The sequence below is a fragment of the Schistocerca serialis genome, chromosome 10 (genome assembly GCF_023864345.2).
Source record: "Schistocerca serialis cubense isolate TAMUIC-IGC-003099 chromosome 10, iqSchSeri2.2, whole genome shotgun sequence".
Lineage (NCBI taxonomy): Eukaryota > Metazoa > Arthropoda > Insecta > Orthoptera > Acrididae > Schistocerca > Schistocerca serialis.
In genome coordinates, this window is record NC_064647.1 from 244,345,889 (window position 1) to 244,370,390 (window position 24,502).

The window sequence follows — 24,502 nt, forward strand, 5'->3', positions numbered from 1 at the left end:
GTGTTTTCTGATGAAAGCTGGTCTGCTCTGCCTCGGTGCCAGCGATAGCCGAGTGCTGGTTAGGAGGTGTCCAGTTTAGGGCCTGCAGCCAGCCTGTCTGCTTAGTACACACACTGGACCTGCACCTGGAGGTACGGTCTGAACTTATGTCAGCAGGAGCTCCCTCGTGTTTATACCACGCACACTGACTGCTGCTTTGTACGCCAGTTTGCTGATTCTAACTGCTGTGCTGCCCTTCATGAACAGCTTTCCGGGGGGTGTTTCCCAGGAGGATAACCCTCGCCCAAATGCAGCTTTTTGAACCCAATATGCTCTATAGAGTTCAGCATGTTGCCCAAGCTTTGTACAATGTCGACATGTGCGATTCCCTGCTCGATCACCAGATCTGTCCCCAAACGAGTACATATGGGACACTGTCGGACGATAGCTGCAGCGTCATCCACAACCAGCATTAACCGCCCCTGTATTGACTGGACCGAGTGAAGTGGCGCAATGATTAGCACACTGGATTCGCATTTGGATGACGACGGTTCAAACCCGCATCATACCATCCTGATTTAGGTTTTCCATGAATTCCCTAAATCGCTTCAGGCAAATGCTGGGATGGTTCCATTGGTAGAGCATGGCCAATTTCCTTCTCAATCCCTCCCTGATCCGAGCTTGTGCTCCGTCTGTAATGGCGGGACGTTAAATACTAATCTCCCCCTCCTTGAAACTTCCTGGCAGATTAAAACTGTGTGCCCGACCGAGGCTCGAACTCGGGTCCTTTGCCTTTCGCGGGCAAGTGCTCTACCATCTGAGCTACCGAAGCACGACTCACGCCCGGTACTCACAGCTTTACTTCTGCCAGTATCTCGTCTCCTACCTTCCAAACTTTACAGAAGCTCTTCTGAGAACCTTGCAGAAATAGCACTCCTGAAAGAAAGGATACTGCGGAGACAAGGAAGTTTCATATCAGCGCACACTCCGCTGCAGAGTGAAAATCTCATTCTGGAAACATCCCCCAGGCTGTGGCTAAGCCATGTCTCCGCAATATCCTTTCTTCCAGGAGTGCTCAGATGGTAGAGCACTTGCCCGCGAAAGGCAAAGGTCCCGAGTTCGAGTCTCAGTCGGGCACACAGTTTTAATCTGCCAGGAAGTTTCATATCAGCGCACACTCCGCTGCAGAGTGAAAATCTCATTCTCCCCCTCCTTGTCTGTTGACCCACCAAATGCAGCAGTCAAGGAAGTCCATCTCAGAAGCTGGCATGTCACGCAACACATGCATGCACATTTTCTTGGTAACATTCAACATTCTGGCAGGTTACACCGTTTATTAATGTACCAGTATTTCACATTTCCGATGGCATATTTCGTGCTTACATTAGCCTCTGATCTTGCAATGTTAACCACTTCAATATATTTCCTATACAAATGTATTCTCGAAATTTCATTGCTCTAGGTCAATTATTTTTTGGTATTACGGTTTTTTTCCATCAGTGTGGTTGTAAATGATACCTGAAGAGTTATTAGACAAGGATGTTGTTTGCCACCAGCGCTTTCCAATATTTATGCTGTGATACCGACATTCAAAGCATTAGAAAAAGCTTTGAATAGCATGAGGCATTACACGAGGTGCAAAAATGATAAATACAGACATCAAAAAAAGTTTTGCATCACCTCGGTTCCGAGAGTTCCGGAACGTGTACAAAAAATTGGAGTAGAGAAAACATAAACTTCATTTCCGCCCCTTTTTTTGGTAATGAAAACCACACATTGCATGTTGTATACTACCATACAGCGAGACCTTCAGACGTGGTTGTCCAGATTGCTGTACACGCCGGTACCTCTAATACCAAGTAGCACGAACTCTTGCATTGATGCATACCTGTATTCGTTGTGGCATCTTATCCACAATTTCAACAAGACACTGTTGGCCCAGATTGTCCCACTACTCAACGGCTATTCGGCGTAGATCCCTCAGAGTGGTTTGTGGGTCACGTCGTCCATAAACAGCCCTTTTCAATCTATCCCAGGCATGTTCGGCAGCGTTCATGTCTGGACAATATGCTGGCCACTCTACTCGAGCGATGTCGTTATCATGAAGGAAGTGATTCAGAAGATGTGCACGATGGGGGCGAATGCCTCACTAATATGCTGCCGATGTGGTTGGCACTGTCGGTCGGAGGATGCCATTCACGTATCGTACAGCCGTTACGGCACCTTCCATGACCACCAGCGGCGTACGTCGGCCCACATAATGCTGCCCTAAAACAGCAGGGAACCTCCACCTTGCTGCACTCGCTGGACAGTGTGTCTAAGGCGTTCAGCCTGACCGGGTTGCCTCCAAACACATCTCCGACGATTGTCTGGTTGAAGGCATATGCGATACTCATTGGTAAAGAGAACGTGATGCCAATCCTGAGCGGTCCATTCGGCATGGTGTTGAACCCATCTGTACCATGCTGCACGGTGTCGTGGTTGCAAAGATGGACCTCGCCATGGACTTCGGGAGTGAAGTTGTGCATCATGCAGCCTATTGCACACAGTTTGAGTCGTAACACGACGTCCTGTAGCTGCACAAAAAGCATTTTCAACATGGTGGCGTTGCTGTCTGGGTTCCTCCGAGCCATAATGCGTAAGTGGCGGTCATCCACTGCAATAGTAGTCCTTGGGTGTCCTGAACGAGGCATGTCATCGACAACTCCTACCTCTCTTGGTCTCCTCCATGTCCGAACAACATCGCTTTGGTTCACTCCCGGGTGCTTGGACACTTCCCTTGATGAGAGCCCTTCCTTGCACAAAGTAACAACGCAGACGCGATCGATCCGCGGTATTGACCGTCTGGGCATGATTGAACTACGAGCAACACGAGCCGTGTTCCTCCTTCCTGGTGGAATGACTGGAACTGATCGGCTGTCAGACCACCTCCGTCTAATAGGCGCTGATCATGCATAGTTGTTTCTGAAGAGTCAACGGTACTGTGTCTGTGATACAATATTCACAGTCAACGTCTATCTTCAGGAGTTCTGGGAACAGTGGTGATGTAAAACCTTTATTTGGTGTGTGTATAATAAAGAACTAAATAATTTAGCAGTGTTGGCTGTTGCAGACGAGGAACTACAATTTATGATTCTGGTAGTTCCCAAAAGTGGGTAAGTAGTACATGATGAGGATAAACGTTGGAAAGAACAAAGTGATGAGAAATAAAAAATATGAAGGTTCTGAAAAAACATTGTTGGAATGAAAGACCGTGGAACAATTACAATGGGTTAGCTGCCGAGAAAGTATGTTGGTAGAAAAAGTTGTGTTGAGGAAATAAGAATTACAGTATGCACAGAAGAGATTTCGAAAAAGTGCAAGATTTGTTGACGGCAAAAATTATGGTTCATCATTGTGGAGTGAGGTGTTCGAAGAGAAGTGGACTCAGAGAATAAGGAATAGTGAAGCACTTCGAACAATAGTAGAGGAAAGAATCCAACTTGAAATGATCAACCACTATTTGGAACAAACTGGCCGCAACGAGGAATCGTTGAAGGAAGGAATAAAAATGGGCCAAGTCAAGAGCAGGCTGAGGAAGAGATAGGTTGGGGGACATGGGGAGGTGGGGAGACTCTAGTCGATGCTTCTCGTGAGGCAGACAATGCAAAGGGAAAGACACGGCGGTATGATCAACGGCCAAGCTGTACTGGCTCTCTCTTTGTTGGTGTTTTCACATTCTCGTCCACCATTTGGTACATTTTCACTGTTTCCAACAATTATATTAATTTGTGATTATTGCTGTGCTTTGGAAATGCCGATATTTTTGATATGTTGATGGCCATTGTTGATGATGTTCCTTTATTCCGTCCAAAGACTGCTAAAATGTGGTTTCAGCGCTACTCTATCCTACGAAAACCTCTTCATGTCGGGTTAAGTACTGTAACTTGCATCCATTTGAGCCTGCTTAATGTAATCAGCTGTTGGTCTTCCTCTACAACTTCTACGCCTCCACCACTTCCCTCTGTTGCCAATAATTAATCCCTGGTCTCTCAGGATGCGTCCAATCAACCAATTCCTTCTTTAATTTGCGTTGTACCATAAATTTCCTTTATTCCAAATTCGAATCAAAACCTTTTCATTAGTTACTCTATTTAACTTTCTAATTTTCAGAATTCATTTCCAGAGTTTCTATTTATTTATTTTTCTCAGAATTTTTCGTCTTCGACGTGACGCCTCTTTAAAGAGCATAACTTCAGAAATGAAGTTTTAACGTTTAAATTTATATTCTTATTTCTCATTTTCAGAACAGCCCTTCTACTTCAGTTATCATCAGATATTCTTTTGTCGAGATGACAAAATTGATCGACTAGTTTTAGTGTCTCAGTTCCTAATCCTCTTGTCTCAGGGTCACCTGAATACATCCTTGACTTCCTTTACTGCTTGCTCAATGTACGGATTAAATGCCATCGTGGATAGGCGGCAACCCTGTCTCACTCTCTTCTCAGCTTCTGCTGCCCTTTCATTTCCCTCAACTCTTACAACTGCAGTCTGGTTTGTGTAAAAGTTGTACCTAACATTCTGCTCCCGCTCCCTGCTACCTTCAGAATTTCAAACAGTGAATTCTAGACAATATTGTGAAAAGCTTTCTCTAAACCTACTAATGCTATAAAAGTAGGTTTGTCTCTCTTTAAACTATCTTCTAAGTCGAACGATTAGTATTGCCTCGTGTGTGTCAAATTTTTCCGGAACCCAAACTGAGTTTCTCTGAGGTCAGTTTTGAAAATAAATTTCACCAGTATTTTGTAAACGTGACTTGCGAAATTGATGGTTCGGTAATATATCCACCTGTCATGATCTGCTTTTCTTACAATAGAAATGATTACGTTTTTCTTTAGATCTGAAGATATGTTGCCTGTCTCCTTTATGTTACAAACCACGTGCAATAGCTTTGTGTTGCTGACTCTCCCAAGCATATCAATATCTTTCTTCACTTCAGGAGTCTTGTTTGGATTTTAAGTTTTACAGTGCTCCGACAAAATCATGTCGCACTATCATATGTCTCAACCTCCGTGTATTTTCTCTTCCTTTCAGTTTTGTTTTTGTTATTTAGGCCCTCTATATATTCAGCTTATGAAAATTTATCGTTCTTCTGAATTTGGGATAACTGCTGACAATATAAATAATGGAAATGGAACAAACGACCTGTATTTCCAAAGAAATTATTATTCAGACGCCACATTTGCGTCATACTCAGGTCCTACTATAAACCAAAAACCGTAAGTAGTTCCAGTCATTGACTCACGTATCACAGGACCGATACAATAACAAGGTGCCATGAATCGCTATTGGCCGGCCGCGGTGGTCTCGCGGCTCTAGGCGCTGCAGTCCGGAACCGCGAGACTGCTACGGTCGCAGGTTCGAATCCTGCCTCGGGCATGGATGTGTGTGATGTCCTTAGGTTAGTTAGGTTTAATTAGTTCTAAGTTCTAGGGGACTGATGACCACAGAATGTTAAGTCCCATAGTGCTCAGAGCCATTTGAAACATTTTGAATCGCTATTCATCAAGAATGTATATTCCACTGACACCACTGACGTTCAGAACATGCAGAAAAGCAATTCTGCCTTTGCAGTTGACAATGGAAGCAAGACTGGAGACAAATCAAAACACGTTCGTAGGATTTGTCGACCTGGAAAAAGCGTACGACAATGTAAATGGTGCAAAATGTCCGAATTTCTGAGAACGTGGTATGCTATAGGGATAGATGGATAATATACAATATGTACAAGAACAAAGAGGGAACAGTAGGAGTGGAAGACCAAGAAAGAAGTGCTCGGATCAAAAAGGGTGTAAGACAGGGATGTAATCTCTCGCCCATGCTGTTCAATATATACGTCGAAGAAACGATGACGAAAATAAAAGAGAAGTTTAAGAGTGGAATTAAAATTCAAGGATAAAGGATATGAGTAGTAAGATTCCTTATGGCATTGCTATCCTCGGTGAAGAATAATCACAGAATGTGTTGAATGGAATAAACATTCTAATCATTAGACGAAAGTAATGAGAAATTGCAGGAATGAGAACAGCGATAAACAAAAAATCGGAATTGGTCATCACGGAGTGGACAAAGTGAAGGAATTCTACGGAAGAAAAATACAACACGGCAACGTAAGCAAGGAGAACAGAAAAAGCAGACTAGCACAGGAAATGAGGGCATTTCTGACATCAAGCGTAGGAAATAAAGTGAGGAAGAAATTTATGAGGATGTACGTTTGGAGCTCAGCGCTGTATGGTAGAGATATATCGACTGTGAGAAAACTGGGAAAGAAGAGAATCGAAGCATTTGAGATGTGGTGCTACTGAAGCAGGCTAAAAGTTAGATGGACTGATAAGTTAAGGAATGAAGAAGTTCGCCACACAATCAGCAAGGCACGGGATAAATGGAAAACACTGACAAGAAGAAGGGACAGATTAGTAGGGCATCTGTTAAGATATCACAGAATAGCTTCCACGCTACTAAAGGGAGCTGTAGAGCGTAAAAAGTTTAGAGGAAGATAAAGATTCGAATAGATCCCGCAAATAATTGATGATGCAGGTTGCAAGTGCCCCTCTGAGATTCAAAAATGGTTCAAATGGCTCTGAGCACTGTGGGACTTAACATCTGTGGCCATCAGTCCCCTAGAACTTAGAACTCCTTAAACCTAACTAACCTAAGGACATCACACACATCCATGCCCGAGGCAGGATTCTAACCTGCGACCGTAGCGGCCACGCGGTTCCAGACTGAAGCTCCTAGAACCGCACGGCCACGCCGGCCGTCTGCTCTGAGATTAAAAGGTTAGCAGAGGAGAGGGATTCTTTGCGGGCTGCGTCAAACCAGTCAGAAGACGGGCGACTCAAAACTACCGTAGTGACTGCCTCGTGAGTTTCACTCCACAGACTGCTGCATTCTTCAGTGTATCTGTGGCAAGAGGCGCTTAAGGGGGGGGGGGGGGCGTCAAAGGGGCCGACTTGGAGCAGGAGAGGCACCACAGGACATTTTAATTTCCACTGTCTATTACAAATAAATTCATAAACTTTTGTTAGCATGACCAGAAAGGATTCAGAATTCACACTCATAGCAGTGGAAGTTCGAAAACATAGCAAAATAATTTTTTTTTACATGTGATATTTCATCATTTTTTGTAACTTAGTAATAGCAGCATTTGTTGCTGTAGGTACACTTTTCTTCATAAGTAAGAGAGATTCTTCGATGAATTTTGCCCAGCATACAAATCATACTTAAAGGTGTATTAAACTCTAGAATTTTCCAAATCTATTAAAAACTGTGGTAAAAATTGAGGTAATTAACTATAAAATTTGCGTTTTTTCTAAACATAAAGTTTAAAATATAACATCTCATTCGTTTTTTCATAAATTAAATAAATTCTAGAGTTTCACACACCTGTAAATATGGTATGTATGATGTGCAAAATTCATCGAAGAATCTCTCTAATTTATGAAGAAAAGTGTACCTAAAGCAACAAATGCAGCCATTAGAAGTGAAAAAAGATGAAATTTCACACGTAAAAAAATTTATTTTGCTATGTTGTCGAACTTCCACAGCAATGAGTGTGAATCCTGAATCCTTCGTGGTGATGCTGACGAAGTTTTATGAATTTTGTTTGTAATAGTATAGAGTGGATATTAAAATGTCATGTGATGCCTCTCCTGGTCCAAGTCGGTCCGTGTGACGTCCTACCCCCCTTAAGGGTAATAGCATCTGGGCCACGATGTCTATAGTGGCACTCCTCCTCCATTCTCAGTTTATCACCTCGAAGGGAACGATCTATTGATACGTAATCAGCATGGCTTCAGAAAACATCGTTCTTGTGGAACGCAGCTAGCTCTTTATTCGCACGAAGTAATGGCCGCTATCGATAGGGGATCTCAAGTTGATTCCGTATTTCTAGATTTCCGGAAAGCCTTTGACACCGTTCCTCACAAGCGACTTCTAATCAAGCTGCGGGCCTATGGGGTATCGTCTCAGTTGTGCGACTGGATTCGTGATTTCCTGTCAGGAAGGTCGCAGTTCGTAGAAATAGACGGCAAATCGTCGAGTAAAACTGAAGTGATATCAGGTGTTCCCCAGGGAAGCGTCCTGGGACGTCTGCTGTTCCTGATCTATATAAATGACCTGGGTGACAAGCTGAGCAGTTCTCTTAGGCTGTTCGCAGATGATGCTGTAATTTACCGTCTAGTAAGATCATCTGAAGGCCAGTATCAGTTGCAAAACGATTTAGAAAAGATTGCTGTATGGTGTGGCAGGTGGCAGTTGACGCTAAATAACGAAAAGTGTGAGGTGATCCACATGAGTTCCAAAAGAAATCCGTTGGAATTCGATTACTCGAAAAATAGTACAATTCTCAAGGCTGTCAATTCAACTAAGTACCTGGGTGTTAACATTGCGAACAACTTCAGTCGGAATGACCACATAGATAATATTGTGGGGAAGGCGAGCCAAAGGTTGCGTTTCATTGGCAGGACACTTAGAAGATGCAACAAGTCCACTAAAGAGACAGCTTGCACTACACTCGTTCGTCCTCTGTTAGAATATTGCTGCGCGGTGTGGGATCCTTACCATGTGGGATTGACGGAGGACATCGAAAGGGTGCAAAAAAGGGCAGCTCGTTTTGTATTATCACGTAATAGGGGAAAGAGTGTGGCAAATATGATACGCGAGTTGGGATGGAAGTCATTAAAGCAAAGACGTTTTTCGTTGCGGCGAGATCTATTTACGAAATTTCAGTCACCAACTTTCTGTTCCGAATGCGAAAATATTTTGTTGAGCCCAACCTACATAGATAGGAATGATCATCAAAATAAAATAAGAGAAATCAGAGCTCGAACAGAAAGGTTTAAGTGTTCGTTTTTCCCACGCGCTGTTCGGGAGTGGTATGGTAGAGAGATAGTATGTTTGTGATTCGATGAACCCTCTGCCAAGCACTTAAATGTGAATTGCAGAGTAGTCATGTAGATGTAGATGTAAGTATGGTATGTATGATGTGCAAAATTCATCGAAGAATCTCTCTAATTTATGAAGAAAAGTGTACCTAAAGCAACAAATGCAGCCATTAGAAATGAAAAAAAGATGAAATTTCACACGTAAAAAAAAAATTTATTTTGCTATGTTTTCGAACTTCCACGGCAATGTGTGTGAATCCTGAATCCTCCCTGGTGATGCTGACAAAGTTTTATGAATTTTGTTTGTGAAAGTATACAGCGTGGAAATTAAAATGTCTTGTGATGCCTCTCCTGGTCCAAGTCGGCCCGTGTGACGTCCTACCCCCCTTAAGGGTAATAGCAGCTGGGCGACGATGTCTATAGTGGCACTCCTCCTCTACTCTCCGTTTATCCTGGCTTGTAACAGGCAAAGCCCGGCCCCTCACGGGAGAGGTCAGCAGCCTGGTGAGTAGTGGACAGCGGCCACGGCTCCCGGTCCCTCCCGGACGCCTGCTACTCACGTGCTCCAACGCCCGCCAGACGGCGGCGTCTCCCGCCTCCCCGGCGGGGTCCAGGTTGCTCCTCAGGGTCCCCGTGAACAGCGCCGGCTGCTGCGGCACCAGGCAGACCCAGCGCCGCAGCGCGGCCAGCGGCAGAGCGCAGACGTCGACGCCGCCCAGCAGGGCGCGGCCCGAGGTGGGCGGAGCCAGCCGCAGCAGCGCCGCCCCCAGCGAAGACTTGCCGGCGCCCGTCCGGCCCACCACCGCCACCTGCGCGCACGTGGAGGCGCACGTGTGCAGGCCGGCGACGAAGCACACAAGTGGACAGGGTGGTCCTCTGACAGTGACCGGGGCCAAATATCTCACGGAACAAGCGTCAAACGAAAAAACTGCATAGAACGAAACTCGTCTAGCTCGAAGGGGGAAACTAGATGGCGCTATGGTTGGCCCGCCAAATGGCGCTGCCATAGCTAAAACGGATATCAACTGCGTTTTTTAAAAATAGGAACCCCTTTTCTTTATTACATATTCGTGTAGTACTTAAAGAAATATGAGTGTTCTAGTTGGACCACCTTTTCCGCTTTGTGATAGATGGCGCTGTAATAGTCACAAACATATGGCTCACAATTGTAGACGAACAGTTGGTAAGAGGTAGGTTTTTCTAAATTAAAATGCAGAACGTAGGTACATTTCAACATTTTATTTCAGTTGTTCCAATGTGATACATGTAGTGGTTAATGAAAAAAAAAAGTGAAGAAAAGATAAGAAAAGATTGAATACGTGGGAAGAAATGGTGATTAAAAAGGGGGTTTTAAAATCGTAAATGACCGTGAAAAAGGGAAAGAATGAAAAGCAAATCGGACTTCGTATTACAGAAAAGCTATCGGACTTCATGATTCGGAGAAGCTATTATTGGGGTGGGCCTTGTGGCGTTTTTCAGCAAAAGTTAAACCAATTTCCACTACAAACATTATTGAAAAAGAACAGAGAATAACAAAAGGTAACTGACAGGGGGAAATGGCGTAGATAAGAGTTCATACTTTACCATGTTAACATGTCCTCTTTCGTGCGGCTTCCAGGTCTTCAAAAATCTCCTACTTCATTTCTGCGTGAAAAGTCTGCTCCGAAATCTTGCAATAAGTTTCATTGTCCAGGAATTTCTAATCTATCACAAAACCGTCTTGATACTAAATGCAATTTATTTTACGTTGCTTCCCTCCTCCAAATGTCATAACAACTTCCACAATATCTCTACATATTAACAAGTTTTTTTCGTCTTCGTCAGATCACGTCTGCATTAAGCTTCCGCTTCGAGAGACAATCGACGGATAGAAAAAAAAGAGAGTTACAATTTTAGTATTTTCTCTGCCGTCGAGCGCTCCTACCGCTGCGACGGTATAATTTATATCTGAGGTTCCGAGTGTAGCGCTGCGAAATTCGAAGTCCCGCAACATACATGTACCTTTGTGAACTTATCATTTCTGAGATCGCACGCTGTTACAGCGTGATTATCTGTAAATACCACATTAATGCAATTGATGCAATTTGGCAATACGTGTGACGACATTCCTCTCAACAGCGAGTAGTTCGCCTTCCGTAATGTTCGCACATGCATTGCCAATGCGCTGACGCATGTTGTCTACATCTACATTTATACTCCGCAAGCCACCCAACGGTGTGTGGCGGAGGGCACTTTACGTGCCACTGTCATTACCCCCCTTTCCTCTTCCAGTCGCGTATGGTTCACGGGAAGAACGACTGTCTGAAAGCCTCCGTGCGCGCTCGAATCTCTCTAATTTTACATTCGTGATCTCCTCGGGAGGTATAAGTAGGGGGATGCAATATATTCGATACCTCATCCAGAAACGCACCCTCTCGAAACTTGGACAGCAAGCTACACCACGATGCAGAGCGTCTCTCTTGCAGAGTCTGCCATTTGAGTTTGCTAAACATCTCCGTAACGCTATCACGCTTACCATATAACGCTGTGACGAAACGCGCCGCTCTTCTTTGGATCTTCTCTATTGCCTCCGTCAACCCGACCTGGTACGGATCCCACAATGACGAGCAATACTCAAGTAGAGGTCGAACGAGTGTTTTGTAAGCCACCTCCTTTGTTGATGGACTACATTTTCTCAGGAATCTGCCAATGAATCTCAACCTGGCTCCCGCCTTACCAACAATTAATTTTATATGATCATTCCACTTCAAATCGTTCCGCATGCATACTCCCAAATATTGAACAGAAGTAACTGCTACAAGAGTTTGTTCCGCTATCGTATAATCATACAATAAAGGATCCTCCTTTCTATGTATTCGCAATACGTTACATCCGTCTATGTTAACGGTCAGTTGCCACTCCCTGTACCAAGCGCCTATCCGCTGCAGATCTTCCTGCAAAAAAATGGTTCAAATGGCTCTGAGCACTATGGGACTTCACATCTGAGGTCATCAGTCCCCTAGAACTTAGAACTAGTTAAACCTAACTAACCTATGGACATCACACACATCCATGCCCGAGGCAGGATTCGAACCTGCGACCGTAGCAGATCTTCCTGCATTTCGCTGCAATTTTCTAATGCTGCAACTTCTCTGTATACTACAGCATCATCCGCGAAAAGCCGCATGGAACTTCCGACACTATCTACTAGGTCATTTATATTTATTGTGAAAAGCAATTCTCCCATAACACTCCCATGTGACACGCCAGAGGTTACTTTAACGTCTGTAGACGTCTCTCCATTGAGAACAACATGCTGTGTTCTGTTTGCAAAAAACTCTTCAATCCGACCAAACAGCTGCTCTGATATTCTGTAGGCTGTTACTTTGTTTATCAGGCGACAGTGCGGAACTGTATCGAACGCCTTCCGGAAGTCAAGAAAAATGGCATCTACCTGGGAGCCTGTATCTAATCTCTTCTGGGTCTCATGAACAAATAAAGCGTGTTGGGTCTCACACGATCGCTGTTTCCGGAATCCATGTAGATTCCTACAGAGTAGATTCTGGGTTTCCAGAAATCACATGACACGCGAGCAAAAAACATGTTCTAAAATTCTACAACAGATCGATGTCAGAGATATAGGTCTATAGTTTTGCGCCTCTGCTCGACGACCCTTATTGAAGACTGGGACTACCTGTGCTCTTTTCCAATCATTTGGAACCTTACGTTCCTCTAGAGACTTGCGGTACACGGCTGTTAGAAGCGAGGCAAGTTGCTTCGCGTACTCCGTGTAGAATCGAATTGGTATCCCGCCAGGTCCAGTGGACTTTCCTCTGTTGAGTGATTCCAGTTGCTTTTCTGTTCCTTGGACACTTATTTCGATGTCAGTCATTTTTTCGTTCGTGCGAGAAGGAACTGCAGTGCGGTCTTCCTCTGTGAAACAGGTTTGGAAAAAGGTGTTTAGTACTTCAGCTTTACGCGTGTCATCCTCTGTGTCAATGCCATCATCATCCCGGAGTGTCTGGATATGCTGTTTCGAGCCACTTACTGATTTAACGTAAGACCATGCATTATCGGTGGACCACTATAGCAAATATCCTTCAACTTCCCCCACAGAAAGAAATTCGGGGACATCAGATCCGGTGAACGTGCGGGCCACGGTATGGTGCTTCGACGACCAATCCACCTGTCATGAAATATGCTTTTCAATACCGCTTCAAGCGCACGCGAGCTATGTGCCAGACATCCATCATGTTGGAAGTACATCGCCATTCTGTCATGCAGTGAAAGATCTTGTAGTAACATCGGTAGAACATTACATAGGAAATCAGCATACATTGCACCATTTAGATTGCCATCGATATAATGGGGGCTAATTATCCTTCCTCCCATAATGCCACACCATACATTAACCCGCCAAGGTCGCTGATGTTCACTTGTCGCAGCCATCGTGGATTTTCCATTGCCCAATAGTCCATATTATGCCGGTTTACGTTACCGCTGTTGGTGAATGACGCTTCGTCGCTAAATAGAACGCTTGCAAAAAATCTGTCATCGTCCCGCAATTTCTCTTGTGCCCAGTGGCATAACTGTTCACGACATTCAAACTCGTCGCTATGCAATTCCTGGTGCATAGAAATATGGTACAGGTTCAATCGATGTTGACGTAGCGTTCTCAACACCGACGTTTTTGAGATTCCCGATTATCGCGGAATTTGTCTGCTACTGATGGGCGGATTAGCCGCGACAGCAGCTAAAACACCTACTTGGGCATCAACATTTGTTTTAGGTCGTGGTTGACGTTTCACATGTGGCTGAAAACTTCCTGTTTCCTTAAATAACGTAACTATCTGGCGAACGGTCCGGACACTTGGATGATGTCCAAGATACCGAGCAGCATACATAGTACACGCGCGTTGGGCATTTTGATCACAATAGCCATACATCAACACGATATCGACCTTTCCCGCAATTGGTATACGGTCCGTTTTAACACGGGTAATGTATCACGAAGCAAATACCGTCCGCGCTGGCGGAATGTTACGTGATACCACGTACTTATACGTTTGTGACTATTACAGCGCCATCTATCACAAAGCGAAGAAAGTGGTCCAACTAAAACATTCTTATTTCTTTACGTACCAGACGAATGTGTATTAAAAATGGGGGTTCTTATTTTAAAATAAAACGCAGTTGATATCCGTTTGACCTATGGCAGCGCCATTTAGCGGGCCAACCATAGCGCCATCTGGTTTCCCCCTTCAAGATAGACGAGTTTCGTTCTTTGTAGTTTTTTCGTTTGACGCTTATTTCGTGAGATATTTGGCCCGGTCACAATCAATGGACCACCCTGTATAGTCAGAGGTAGAAGAGGCACGCCTAAGCAGTGCATCCCTGCAGTGAGGATTTTCTGGCTCCAGCCCATCCCACAGTCCCCATCTCCTTGCAGAAGACGGCATCAATGTGGGGACCAACACAGTGCAGTAGCTAGCGGAAAGACACAATCGATCCCTTCGCTCCGCGACAGCAGTGGAAATACTATCGTCGACAGTGCTGGCAAAGCAGACTTACTAAACACAGCCTTCTGAAATTCCTTCACCAAAGAAGACGAAGTAAATATTACCCAGAATTCGAATCAAGAATAGCTGCCAACATGAGCAACTTAGAAGCAGAAATCCTCGGAGTGGTGAAGCAACTTAAATAGATTAACAAAAACATGTCTTCTGGTTCAGACTGTATACGAATTAGCTTCCTTTCAGCGTATGGTGGTGCAGTTGCTCCGTACTTAACAATCATATACAACTGCTCGCTCGACAAAACATCTGTTCCCAAAGATTGGAAAGCTGCACAGTCACATCAATATTCGAGAAAGGCAGTAGGTTTAATCCACTAAATTACAGACCTATACCAATAACGTCGATATGCAGCAGGATTTTGGAACATACATATATAGTGTTCGAACATTTTGAATTACCTCGAAAAGAACGGTCTGTTGACACACAGTCGACACGGATTTAGAAAATCGTTCTTGTGAAACACAACTAGCTCTTTACTCGCATAAAGTGTTGAGTGCTACTGACAAGGGATTTCAAACTGATTCCGTATCTCTAGATGTCCAGAAGGCTTTACACACTGTACCACAAAAACGGCTTGTAGTGAAATTGCGTACTTAGGAAATATCGTCTGTGTTATGCGACTGGATTCGTGATTTCTTGTCAGAGACGTGACACAGTTCATAGTAACTGACGCAAAGTCATCTAGTAAAAGAGAAGTGATTTGTGGCGTTCCAAAGGTAGTGTTACAGGCCTTGTGCTGTTCCTTATCTATATAAACGATTTAGGAGACAATGTGAGCAGCCGTCTTAGGTTGTTTCCTGATAATGCTGTCGCTTATCGTCTAGTAAAGTCATCAGAAGATCAAAGCCAACTGCAAAACAATTTATGTATGCTATATGTATGATTCGAAAACTGGAAATTGACGTTAAATAATAAAATGTTTGAGGTCATCCACATGAGTGCTAAAACGAAGCCATTTAACTTCGGTTACACGATAAATCAGTCAAATTTAAAGGCCGTAAATTCAAATGAATATCTAAAAATTACAATTACAAACAACTTAAATTGGAAAATGTTGTGTCGAAGGCAAACCAGACACTGCGATTTATTGGCAGAGCATTTAGAAGAAGCAACAGATCTATTAAAGAGACTGCCACACTTGTCCACCCCCGTTTGGAGTACGGTTGCGTTGTGTGGGATCCTTACAAGATACGATTAACAGAGTACATTGAAAAAGTTCAAAGAAGAGCAGCGCGTTTTGTATCATCGAGAAATAGGAGAGAGAGGGTCACGGACATGAAGATGGTTTGGGGTGGACGTCATGAAAACAAAGACGTTTCCCGTTGTGGTGGGATCTTTTCACGAAATTTCAATCACCAGCTTTCTCGTCCGAATGTGAAAATTTTTTTTTACTATCACCTACATGGAGAAGAATGATAATAAAATAAGGGAAATAAGAGTTCATACGGAAAGATATGGGTGTTCGTTTATTCAGTGTGCTGTTCGAGAGTGGAATAGTGGAGAATTAGTGTGAAGGTGGTTCGATGAACCCTCTGTCAAGCACTTAAGTATGATTTGCAGGGTATCGATGTAGATGAAGATGAACCAGAAGGGTATGGCCAGAGGTGGCTGGAAGCAGCTGCAGCAGCGTCTCAAGAAGCGAAGACTTTCCAGTGCTTTTCCACATTCCCCCCCCCCCCCCCCTCCCTGCTCCCTAATCACCACTTGCTTACGCAAGGTGGCTCACATTTTGAGACAATCACAATCCAGACGACGACTTCGCCGAATAATACTCACCTGGAGGTGGACAGGGCCAGCCTGAACAACATCGCCACTCGCGAGGGTCTGCCCTGACCCATCTGCCCCAAACCATCTTCACCCATCCTCAGCAACGCCTAGAGCATTGCCACCACACCAACACCTCTTCACAGAAAGTAGCACACACACACAGAAACCATCACAGAGAAAACGTCACAACAAAGAGAGTGTCATTTACTGAGCTGACCATCAGGTGCTTGTTAAGAGAAGGAAGATTAGTGAACTGGACGTCTCCTGACAGAAATATTACTGCAACCGTATGCCCAGCTTTCTGGAAATGATGTAACCTTCATAAGCAGTACCTCCTGTAAATGTGAAACGTGATTGTGATAGAAAACGAAACTGTTTTATTTATGCAGTGTGATTGTGCTAAATGAGGACAAACTGCAGCAAATCATCCCTTTGAGGCTAAGGAGCAAAAAAAGATCATACGGACATAGGGCCAGAAGTGCGTTACAAGGGAGATACAGCCACTTGAAGATGCAGACAAAAGATCAGAATGAAATTTTCACTCTGCAGCGAATCAAAGCAGTATCCCAGACGGAGACTCGGACCCGGGATCGGCCGGCCGGTGTAGCCGAGCGGTTCTAGGCGCCTCAGTCTGGAACCGCGCGACATCTACGGTGGCAGTTCGAATCCTGCCTCGGGCAGGGATGTGTGTGATGTCCTTAGGTTAGTTAGGTTTAAGTAGTTCTAAATTCTAAGGGACTGATGACCTCAGATGTTAGGTCCCATAGTTCTCAGAGCCATTTCAACCATTTAGGCCCGGGACCTTCGCTTTTCACGAGCAAGTACTGTACCATCCGAACACTTGCTCTGTGCTGCCAGAGGCACATGTTCCAGCAGATAAGGCAGGGTCATCCGCAGGAAGTGGAGATATGCCTCCCCTATGAGCCGTTGTGGAAGGATGACTGGTCCCACAAGGCAGTCCCCAAGTATTCCCCACCCACACCTTGAGGCTGGACAAGAGTTGATGATTCACTGCCACCACACCTCAGGGATTTTCCTTGACCCACAGCCTGGTGCTGTGAAGGTTGACAGCATTTCCCCCTTATACATGTGGCCTCATCTGTGAATCTGTGGGATGATGGACAACGCAGCACTTTGGATCCGTGTACGATGACACAGTGACAAAACCGTCGCTGTCGAGGCGGGTCCGTAGGTAATGTCCCACGTGGCTGGTTGGCTTACCCCGTGCTGGCGAGCCACCTGCCTACCTGGTGGCGATACTGGGGTCACTGCCGAAAATATTTTTTCTCCACCTCTACATCTACATTTATACTCCGCAAGCCACCCAACGGTGTGTGGCGGAGGGCACTTTACATGCCACTGTCATTACCTCCCTTTCCTGTTCCAGCCGCGGATGGTGCGCGGGAAGAACGACTGCCGGAAAGCCTCCGTGCGCGCTCGAATCTCTCTAATTTTACATTCGTGATCTCCTCGGGAGGTATAAGTAGGGGGAAGCAATATATTCGATACTTCATCCACAAACGAAACCTCTCGAAACCTGGACAGCAATCTACACCGCGATGCAGAGCGCCTCTCTTGAAGAGTCTGCCACTTGAGTTTGCTATACATCTCCGTAACGCTATCACGCTTACCAAATAACCCTGTGACGAAACGCGCCGCTCTTCTTTGGATCTTCTCTATCTCCTCCGTCAACCCGACCTGGTACGGATCACACACTAATGAGCAATACTCAAGTATAGGTCGAACGAGTGTTTTGTAAGCCAGCTCCTTTGTTGATGGACTACATTTTCTAAGAACTTCCTAGGACTTTCTGTCAAGTCGGTACATAGAATTTTACTTTCGAATTCACTGAATGCTTCACGCATAGCCCTCCTAACGCTAACTTTGACATCGTTTAGCTTCTGTTTGTCTGAGAGGGTTTGGCTGCGTTTAAACTTGCAGTGAAGCTCTCTTTGCTTTCGCAGTAGTTTCGTAACTTTGTTGTTGAACCACGGTGGGTTTTTCCCGTCCCTCACAATTTTACTCGGCACGTACCTGACTAAAACGCATTTTACGGTTGCACACTCAACATTGTCAGTGTCGGAACAGAAAGTTTCGTTTTGATCTGTTAGGTAGTCTGAAATCTGCCTCCTATTACTCTTGCTAAACAGATAAGCCTTCCTCCCTGTTTTTATATTCCTATTTACTTCCATATTCAGGGATGCTGCAACGGCCTTATGATCACTGATTCCCTGTTCTGCGCTTACAGAGTCGAAAAGTTCGCGTCCGTTTGTTATCAGTAGGTACAAGATGTTATCTCCACGGTTGGTTCTCTGTTTAATTGCTCGAGGTAATTTTCGGATAGTGCACTCAGTATAATGTCACTCGATGCTCTGTCCCTACCACTCGTCCTAAACATCTGAGTGTCCCAGTCTATGTCCGGTAAATTGAAATCTCCACCTAAGACTATAACATGCTCCAGTAGGAATGCATTTTCGGCCATGTGTCCATATGACCGTTTCAGATCCTGCTCCTGTCAGTGACATTCTCCTGCTGTTTGTCCTCATATAGCAAAATTACCCAGTAGAGAGCCGCCACAAACGGATTTGACAGCGGCATCCCAAAATAAAATTCTCTTGTCGTTCAGGCTGCAACGTGTTTTAGTAGAAACTCTAACTTTTGAAGATTGGCACCATGTTTATCTCCAAGAGACAACTGATTGGGGTGATGGATGTGTGTCTGCTATATAATGACATCCTGACATGTGGATACTCAACCGCAAGTACAGGCAATTCGCTGCTGTCCCATCAACGGTAAATACGAAATGGAACGAGAATGGAGGCAGAGTGCCGCCAAGATAATGATGCTATTTCTTGGAGTTTCACTAACATCTTTTTATTTGTTCTGCAACATCAGCATGTGGAATATTTAAAATACTGAAGAGATCTTTCACCTGTGTAACAGTGGCCTTTCTCAGGGTTACTGTTCAATAAAACATGTCACTTCTTCGTAATGTATCACTCTCTTGCACAGCCAGAATGAATTACATTTCTGCAGGACATGCAAAATAATCGCTATAGGCGGTTTTCACACACTCAACATTCCCTGGGTCCAGTACGAGTAATAGGCCTGGGTTCGACCCTACACTGTCTGGTATGTCGCTGTCGCCTCACACTTTCAAGGCACCGGTTTTAATTGTGCTATAGTTCGCCAGCCACGTCATAGGACTCTGCCATGTAACAGGCAAATGTTTTTTTCCTTTTGAGCGAATATACAAATTACTAATGGATTTGCTTGTTTTAATGCGTGCTATTCCGTGGTAGCTGCTTTTCTTTCACGCAAGCTATTCACAACTCTGTAAATTTGAGCACTGCCTGTTTCTGGAGTGCAGAAACCGTTAACATGACTGACAGGATAGAGGTGTATTTGTGTTACTGGTAGCAGATATGAGACCACCAAAGCATAACAACTACAACATTGTCTTTAGAGTGCAGAAAGAACAATGGTATAGAAGCTTTGATTCACACTCACCTTCTCGCCATCCATTATCCGCAAGCTGACGTCCTTCAGGGCCAGCGGACCTCTCTCATACTTGAGGGAAACCTGCTGGAATTCTATGGACCCACTCAGCGACCACTGCTTCTGTACGTACTTCTCTGAAATTTGTAAGCAAATACGATATGCTGAACCGTCCGTGTAATAAAGAGATTATATCTTGTTTACCCTGAAGGTGGCTACACATAATTTTGTGCATTCGTCAGACAATAAAGGCACGTTTGCGCTGCCCAGGAAAGCTTCAAGAGCAGGCGCAGAACAAAGTCAACCATTTCAAAGGACTGGCGCCATAATTTGCCTTAATCGATACGGGGAAACCAGGGACGAAGTTAAACATAAATGTTGTGAGGAGACGTAAGCGAGTGAATGGTTGGTATGTGGATCAAGTAAGTTCTTTGGTGGATTTGAAAAGATGAGGAAATAGCGAGATGTTGATGGTGTTAGGACAGCAACCAGCCACAAATTTACTTTCAGTTCCTTTATTCAAAGGGTACCGTTACCGGTTTCGAATCGTTGTGATTCATCCTCAGACGGTTTACATGCTTTCTTTATGACATATGGTGTGTTTTTTACAGATTAATTGTCCTAAAATATAAATAATACATAATTATAAACACGCCACACACCGATGGTTGCGTTACAGATTTTAGTTGCATGTGACTTACGTGAAACGTCGGTTTCGAGTGTTTGTCTTCATAAAATTCGCCCAACAGATGTAAAAGCATTCCCACTGCATTCTTATTGTTGCACTCGTAAATTGTTCTCACTGAACACTTAAGATTTGTCACTGAGATGATTTCTACCACGCACCACATGTTTTGATACATACAAAGAGCTTACAAACATATGAGTATCACAGATGCTAAGATACGCTGATAAGTCGTATATAGGTACAGTATTTAATAATCACTTTCTGAATATAGCAGGTGAACTAAATAGAAACCTAGTCCCAACAGGGAGTCATATAGCGCTCGTAGAAAAAAGTGTTCCGAGACTGTTACCTGAAATGCTCCTCCATGATCGGGGTCAGGGATTTTCTCTGCCTCGTGGTGACTGGGTGTTGTGTGATGTCCTTAGGTTAGTTAGGTTTAAGTAGTTCTAAGTTCTAGGGGACTGATGACCATAGATGTTAAGTCCCATAGTGCTCAGAGCCATTTGAACCATTTCTTTGCTCCTCCATGATACTGACAAGAGGGAGATTGAGTTAATAATTAAATCATTAAAGACCAAGAACTCTCATGGCTATGACTGGGTATCTAGCAGGATACTGAAGTATTGTTCTATGTATGTCAGCCCAGTACTTAGCCATATCTGTAACTTTTCCTTTAGGAGTGGTCGGTTTCCTGACCGATTAAAGTACTCGGTAGTGAAGCCACTTTATAAAAAGGGAGACAGGGATAATGTTGACAATTATAGACCTATTTCTATGCCATCGGTGTTTGCTAAAGTTGTCGAGAGGGTTGTACGTACAAGGTTACTGGAGCTTTTAAATTCACATAATTTGCTGTCAAATGTACAGTTTGGTATTAGAAATGGCTTAACAACTGAAAATGCTATATTCTCTTTTCTCTATGAGGTTTTGGACGGATTAAATAAAAGGCTGCGAACGTTAGGTGTTTTCTTTGATTTATCGAAGGCTTTTGACTGTGTTGACCACAAAATATTACTGCAGAAGTTGGACCATTATGGAGTAAGGTGAGTAGCTTACACTTGGTTCGCCTCTTACTTTAAGAACAGAAAGCAGAAGGTAATTCTCCGCAATATTGAGAGTGGTAGTGATGTTCAGTCCCAATGGGGCACTGTTAAGTGGGGCGTTCCCCAAGGGTCACTGCTGTTTCTTGTTTATATAAATGATATGACTTCTAGTATTACAGGTGATTCAAAAATATTTCTGTTTGCTGATGACACTAGCTTGATAGTGAAGGATCTTGTGTGTAATATTGAAACAGTATCAAATAATGTAATTCATGAAATTAGTTCGTGGCTTGTGGAAAAGAATTTGATGCTAAATCACAGTAAGACTCAGTTTTTACAGTTTCTAGCTCACAATTCAACAAGAACCGATATTTTGATCAGACAGAATGGTCATATTATAAGCGAGACGGATCAGTTCAAGTTCCTAGGCGTTCGGATAGATAGTAAGTTGTTGTGGAAAGCCCATGTTCAGGATCTTGTTCAGAAACTAAATGCTGCTTTATTTACCATTAGAACAGTATCTGAAACAAGTGACATTTCAACACGAAAAGTAGTCTACTTCGCATATTTTCAGACGCTTATGTCATATGGCATTATTTTTTGGGGTAATTCTTCTGATTCAAAAAGGGTATTTTTGGCTCAAAAACGGGCTGTTCGAGCTATGTGTGGTGTAAGTTCGAGAACTTCTTGTCGACCCCTATTCAATAGTCTGGGAATTATGACATTGCCCTCACAGTATATATTTTCTTTAATGTCGTTTGTTGTTAGCAACATTAGCCTATTCCCAAGAGTTAGCAGCTTTCACTCAGTTAATACTAGGCAGAAATCAAAGCTGCATGTGGAATGCAGTTCCTTGACTCTTGTGCAGAAAGGAGTGCAGTATTCTGCTGCATCCATTTTCAATAAGCTACCACAATAACTCAAAAATCTTAGCAGTAGCCCAAACACTTTTAAGTCTAAACTGAAGAGTTTCCTCATGGCTCACTCCTTCTACTCTGTCGAGGAGCTCCTGGAAGAGCTGAAAAATTAAGCAAATTCCAGTGTTACATTGTTGATTTTCTTTATTTAAACTTACGAATTGTCGCCTGAATATGTTTCTTATATTTCATTTTATCTGTTTCCACTATCGTGTTATAATTTCATGCATTGACTCATTCCATGACCATGGAGACTTCTCCTTAATGTGGTCCCACGGAACAATAAATATATATACTTTATAATTAATTTAGCAATATCAATACAAAAATTCAATGTCTCTATACTAGTGAAAAAAGGCATTACAGTTGTGTAAATGAATGTATGATCCTTTCCAAACATAGGACATTATCGTCAAATGTTACGATATATTTATTTATTTATTGTTCCGTGGGACCACATTAAGGAGAAGTCTCCATGGTCATGGAATGAGTCAATGCATGAAATTATAACACGATAGTGGAAACAGATAAAATGAAATATAAGAAACATATTCAGGCGGCAATTCGTAAGTTTAAATAAAGAAAATCAACAATGTAACACTGGAATTTGCTTAATTTTTCAGCTATATATATAATGTGTGTGTGTGTGTGTGTGTGTGTGTGTGTGTGTGTGTGTGTGTGTGTGTGGCTGGTTACTGTCCTAACACCACCAACATTTGTCTTCAAACAACAGCCACGGTCTCCATCATGTCATCATATGACAAAATTGCAATAGCGAGATGACCTTATTGATATGTGGAGGCTGATGTTAAGAGTCCAGGTAAGACCTACAGAGAGCACGAGGAGTGATGTAGGAGATGCCTTTATCAAGCAGTGGATATGAAATGCCTCCTAAAGATACGCGGAATTGAACGACAGAGGAAGCCGTGTGTGAATGAGAGAGGAGGTAAACAGCTCACCGCCGGTGGCGCAGTCGGCCTCCGGGGGGACGGCGGCGAAGGCGACGGCGCTCTGGACGGCCGCCAGGTGCTGCTGGAGCCTGGCCGCCTCCTGCAGCAGCTGGGACACGATGCTGGAGAGCCCCAGCAGGTGCGTCAGCGCGATGCCCACGCCCCCGGCCGTCACGCCCACACCTGCAGCACGGCCGGGCGGTCAGCTGACCACTCCCCTCCCTCGCTTACCTGGCTCTCCGAATCGACGACGAGCTGGCAGCCCTCAGCAGAATGTTGCTCTCTACAAAACTGTATTCCCTGCTGTCTGCCTCATCTGCCTGGTCTGCTTGCTTCTTTCCCCGGATTTCCTTGCGCCGTGGCATTCAGCAGAGTGCTTCCACTGCTTTAGGCTTTTGATTGTGTAAATCATGGAATACTTCTAGATAAGCTCAAGTACTGTGGTACGCATGGGACAGTGCTCAAATGGTTTAAATCATACGTAACTGGAAGAGTGCAGAAAGTTGAAATAAATAGTTCACATAATATGCAAAAAAACTGGGGAACAAACAAGAATGGGGTGCCGCAAGGTTCGGTCTTGGGTCCTCTGCTATTCTTAATATATATTAATGACTTGGCATTCTATATTCACGAAGATGCAAAGCTGGTACTTTTTGCCGATGATACAAGTGTAGCTATCACACCCGACAGAGAAGAATTAACTGGTGAAATTGTAAATGATGTTTTTCAGAAAATCATTAAGTGGTTCTCTGCAAATGGGCTCTCATTAAACTTTGACAAAACACAGTCTATACAGTTCCACACAGTAAATGGAATGACCCCATTAATAAATATACACTTCGATCAGAAATCGGTAGCTAAGGTAGAATATTCAAAATTTCTAGGTGTATGCATTGATGAGGGGTTGAACTGGAAAAAACACACTGAGGATCTGCTGAAACGTTTGAGTTCAGCTTCTTATGCTATTAGGGTCATTGCAAATTTTGGCGATATAAATCGGAGTAAATTAGCTTACCACGCCTATTTTCATTCTCTGCTTTCGTACGGCATCATATTCTGGGGTAACTCATCATTGAGTAAAAGAGTTTTCATTGCACAAAAGCGTGTAATCAGAATAATTGCTGCCGTGGACTGCTATCAATATATGCGGAAGTATGTGAAATGTATTGTTCATAATGTCT

At 43.8% G+C, this 24,502-nt stretch overlaps 1 protein-coding gene across 3 annotated transcripts in view; it reads right to left on the reverse strand.

Annotated features, from left to right (window-relative positions):
- LOC126424944 (uncharacterized) overlaps positions 1 to 24,502 on the reverse strand; it is an 87,990-nt gene that overhangs the window by 20,367 nt on the left and 43,121 nt on the right. For 2 of the 3 annotated variants that reach the window (XM_050087797.1, XM_050087796.1), the window contains exons 4-6: positions 23,331 to 23,504; positions 19,736 to 19,860; positions 9,464 to 9,712 (exon numbers count right to left, since the gene is read on the reverse strand). In XM_050087797.1, the coding sequence (XP_049943754.1) occupies positions 9,464 to 9,712; positions 19,736 to 19,860; positions 23,331 to 23,504 (548 nt within the window). The remainder of the gene's footprint in view (positions 1 to 9,463; positions 9,713 to 19,735; positions 19,861 to 23,330; positions 23,505 to 24,502) is intronic. The other variant, XM_050087798.1, reaches the window with a different exon arrangement.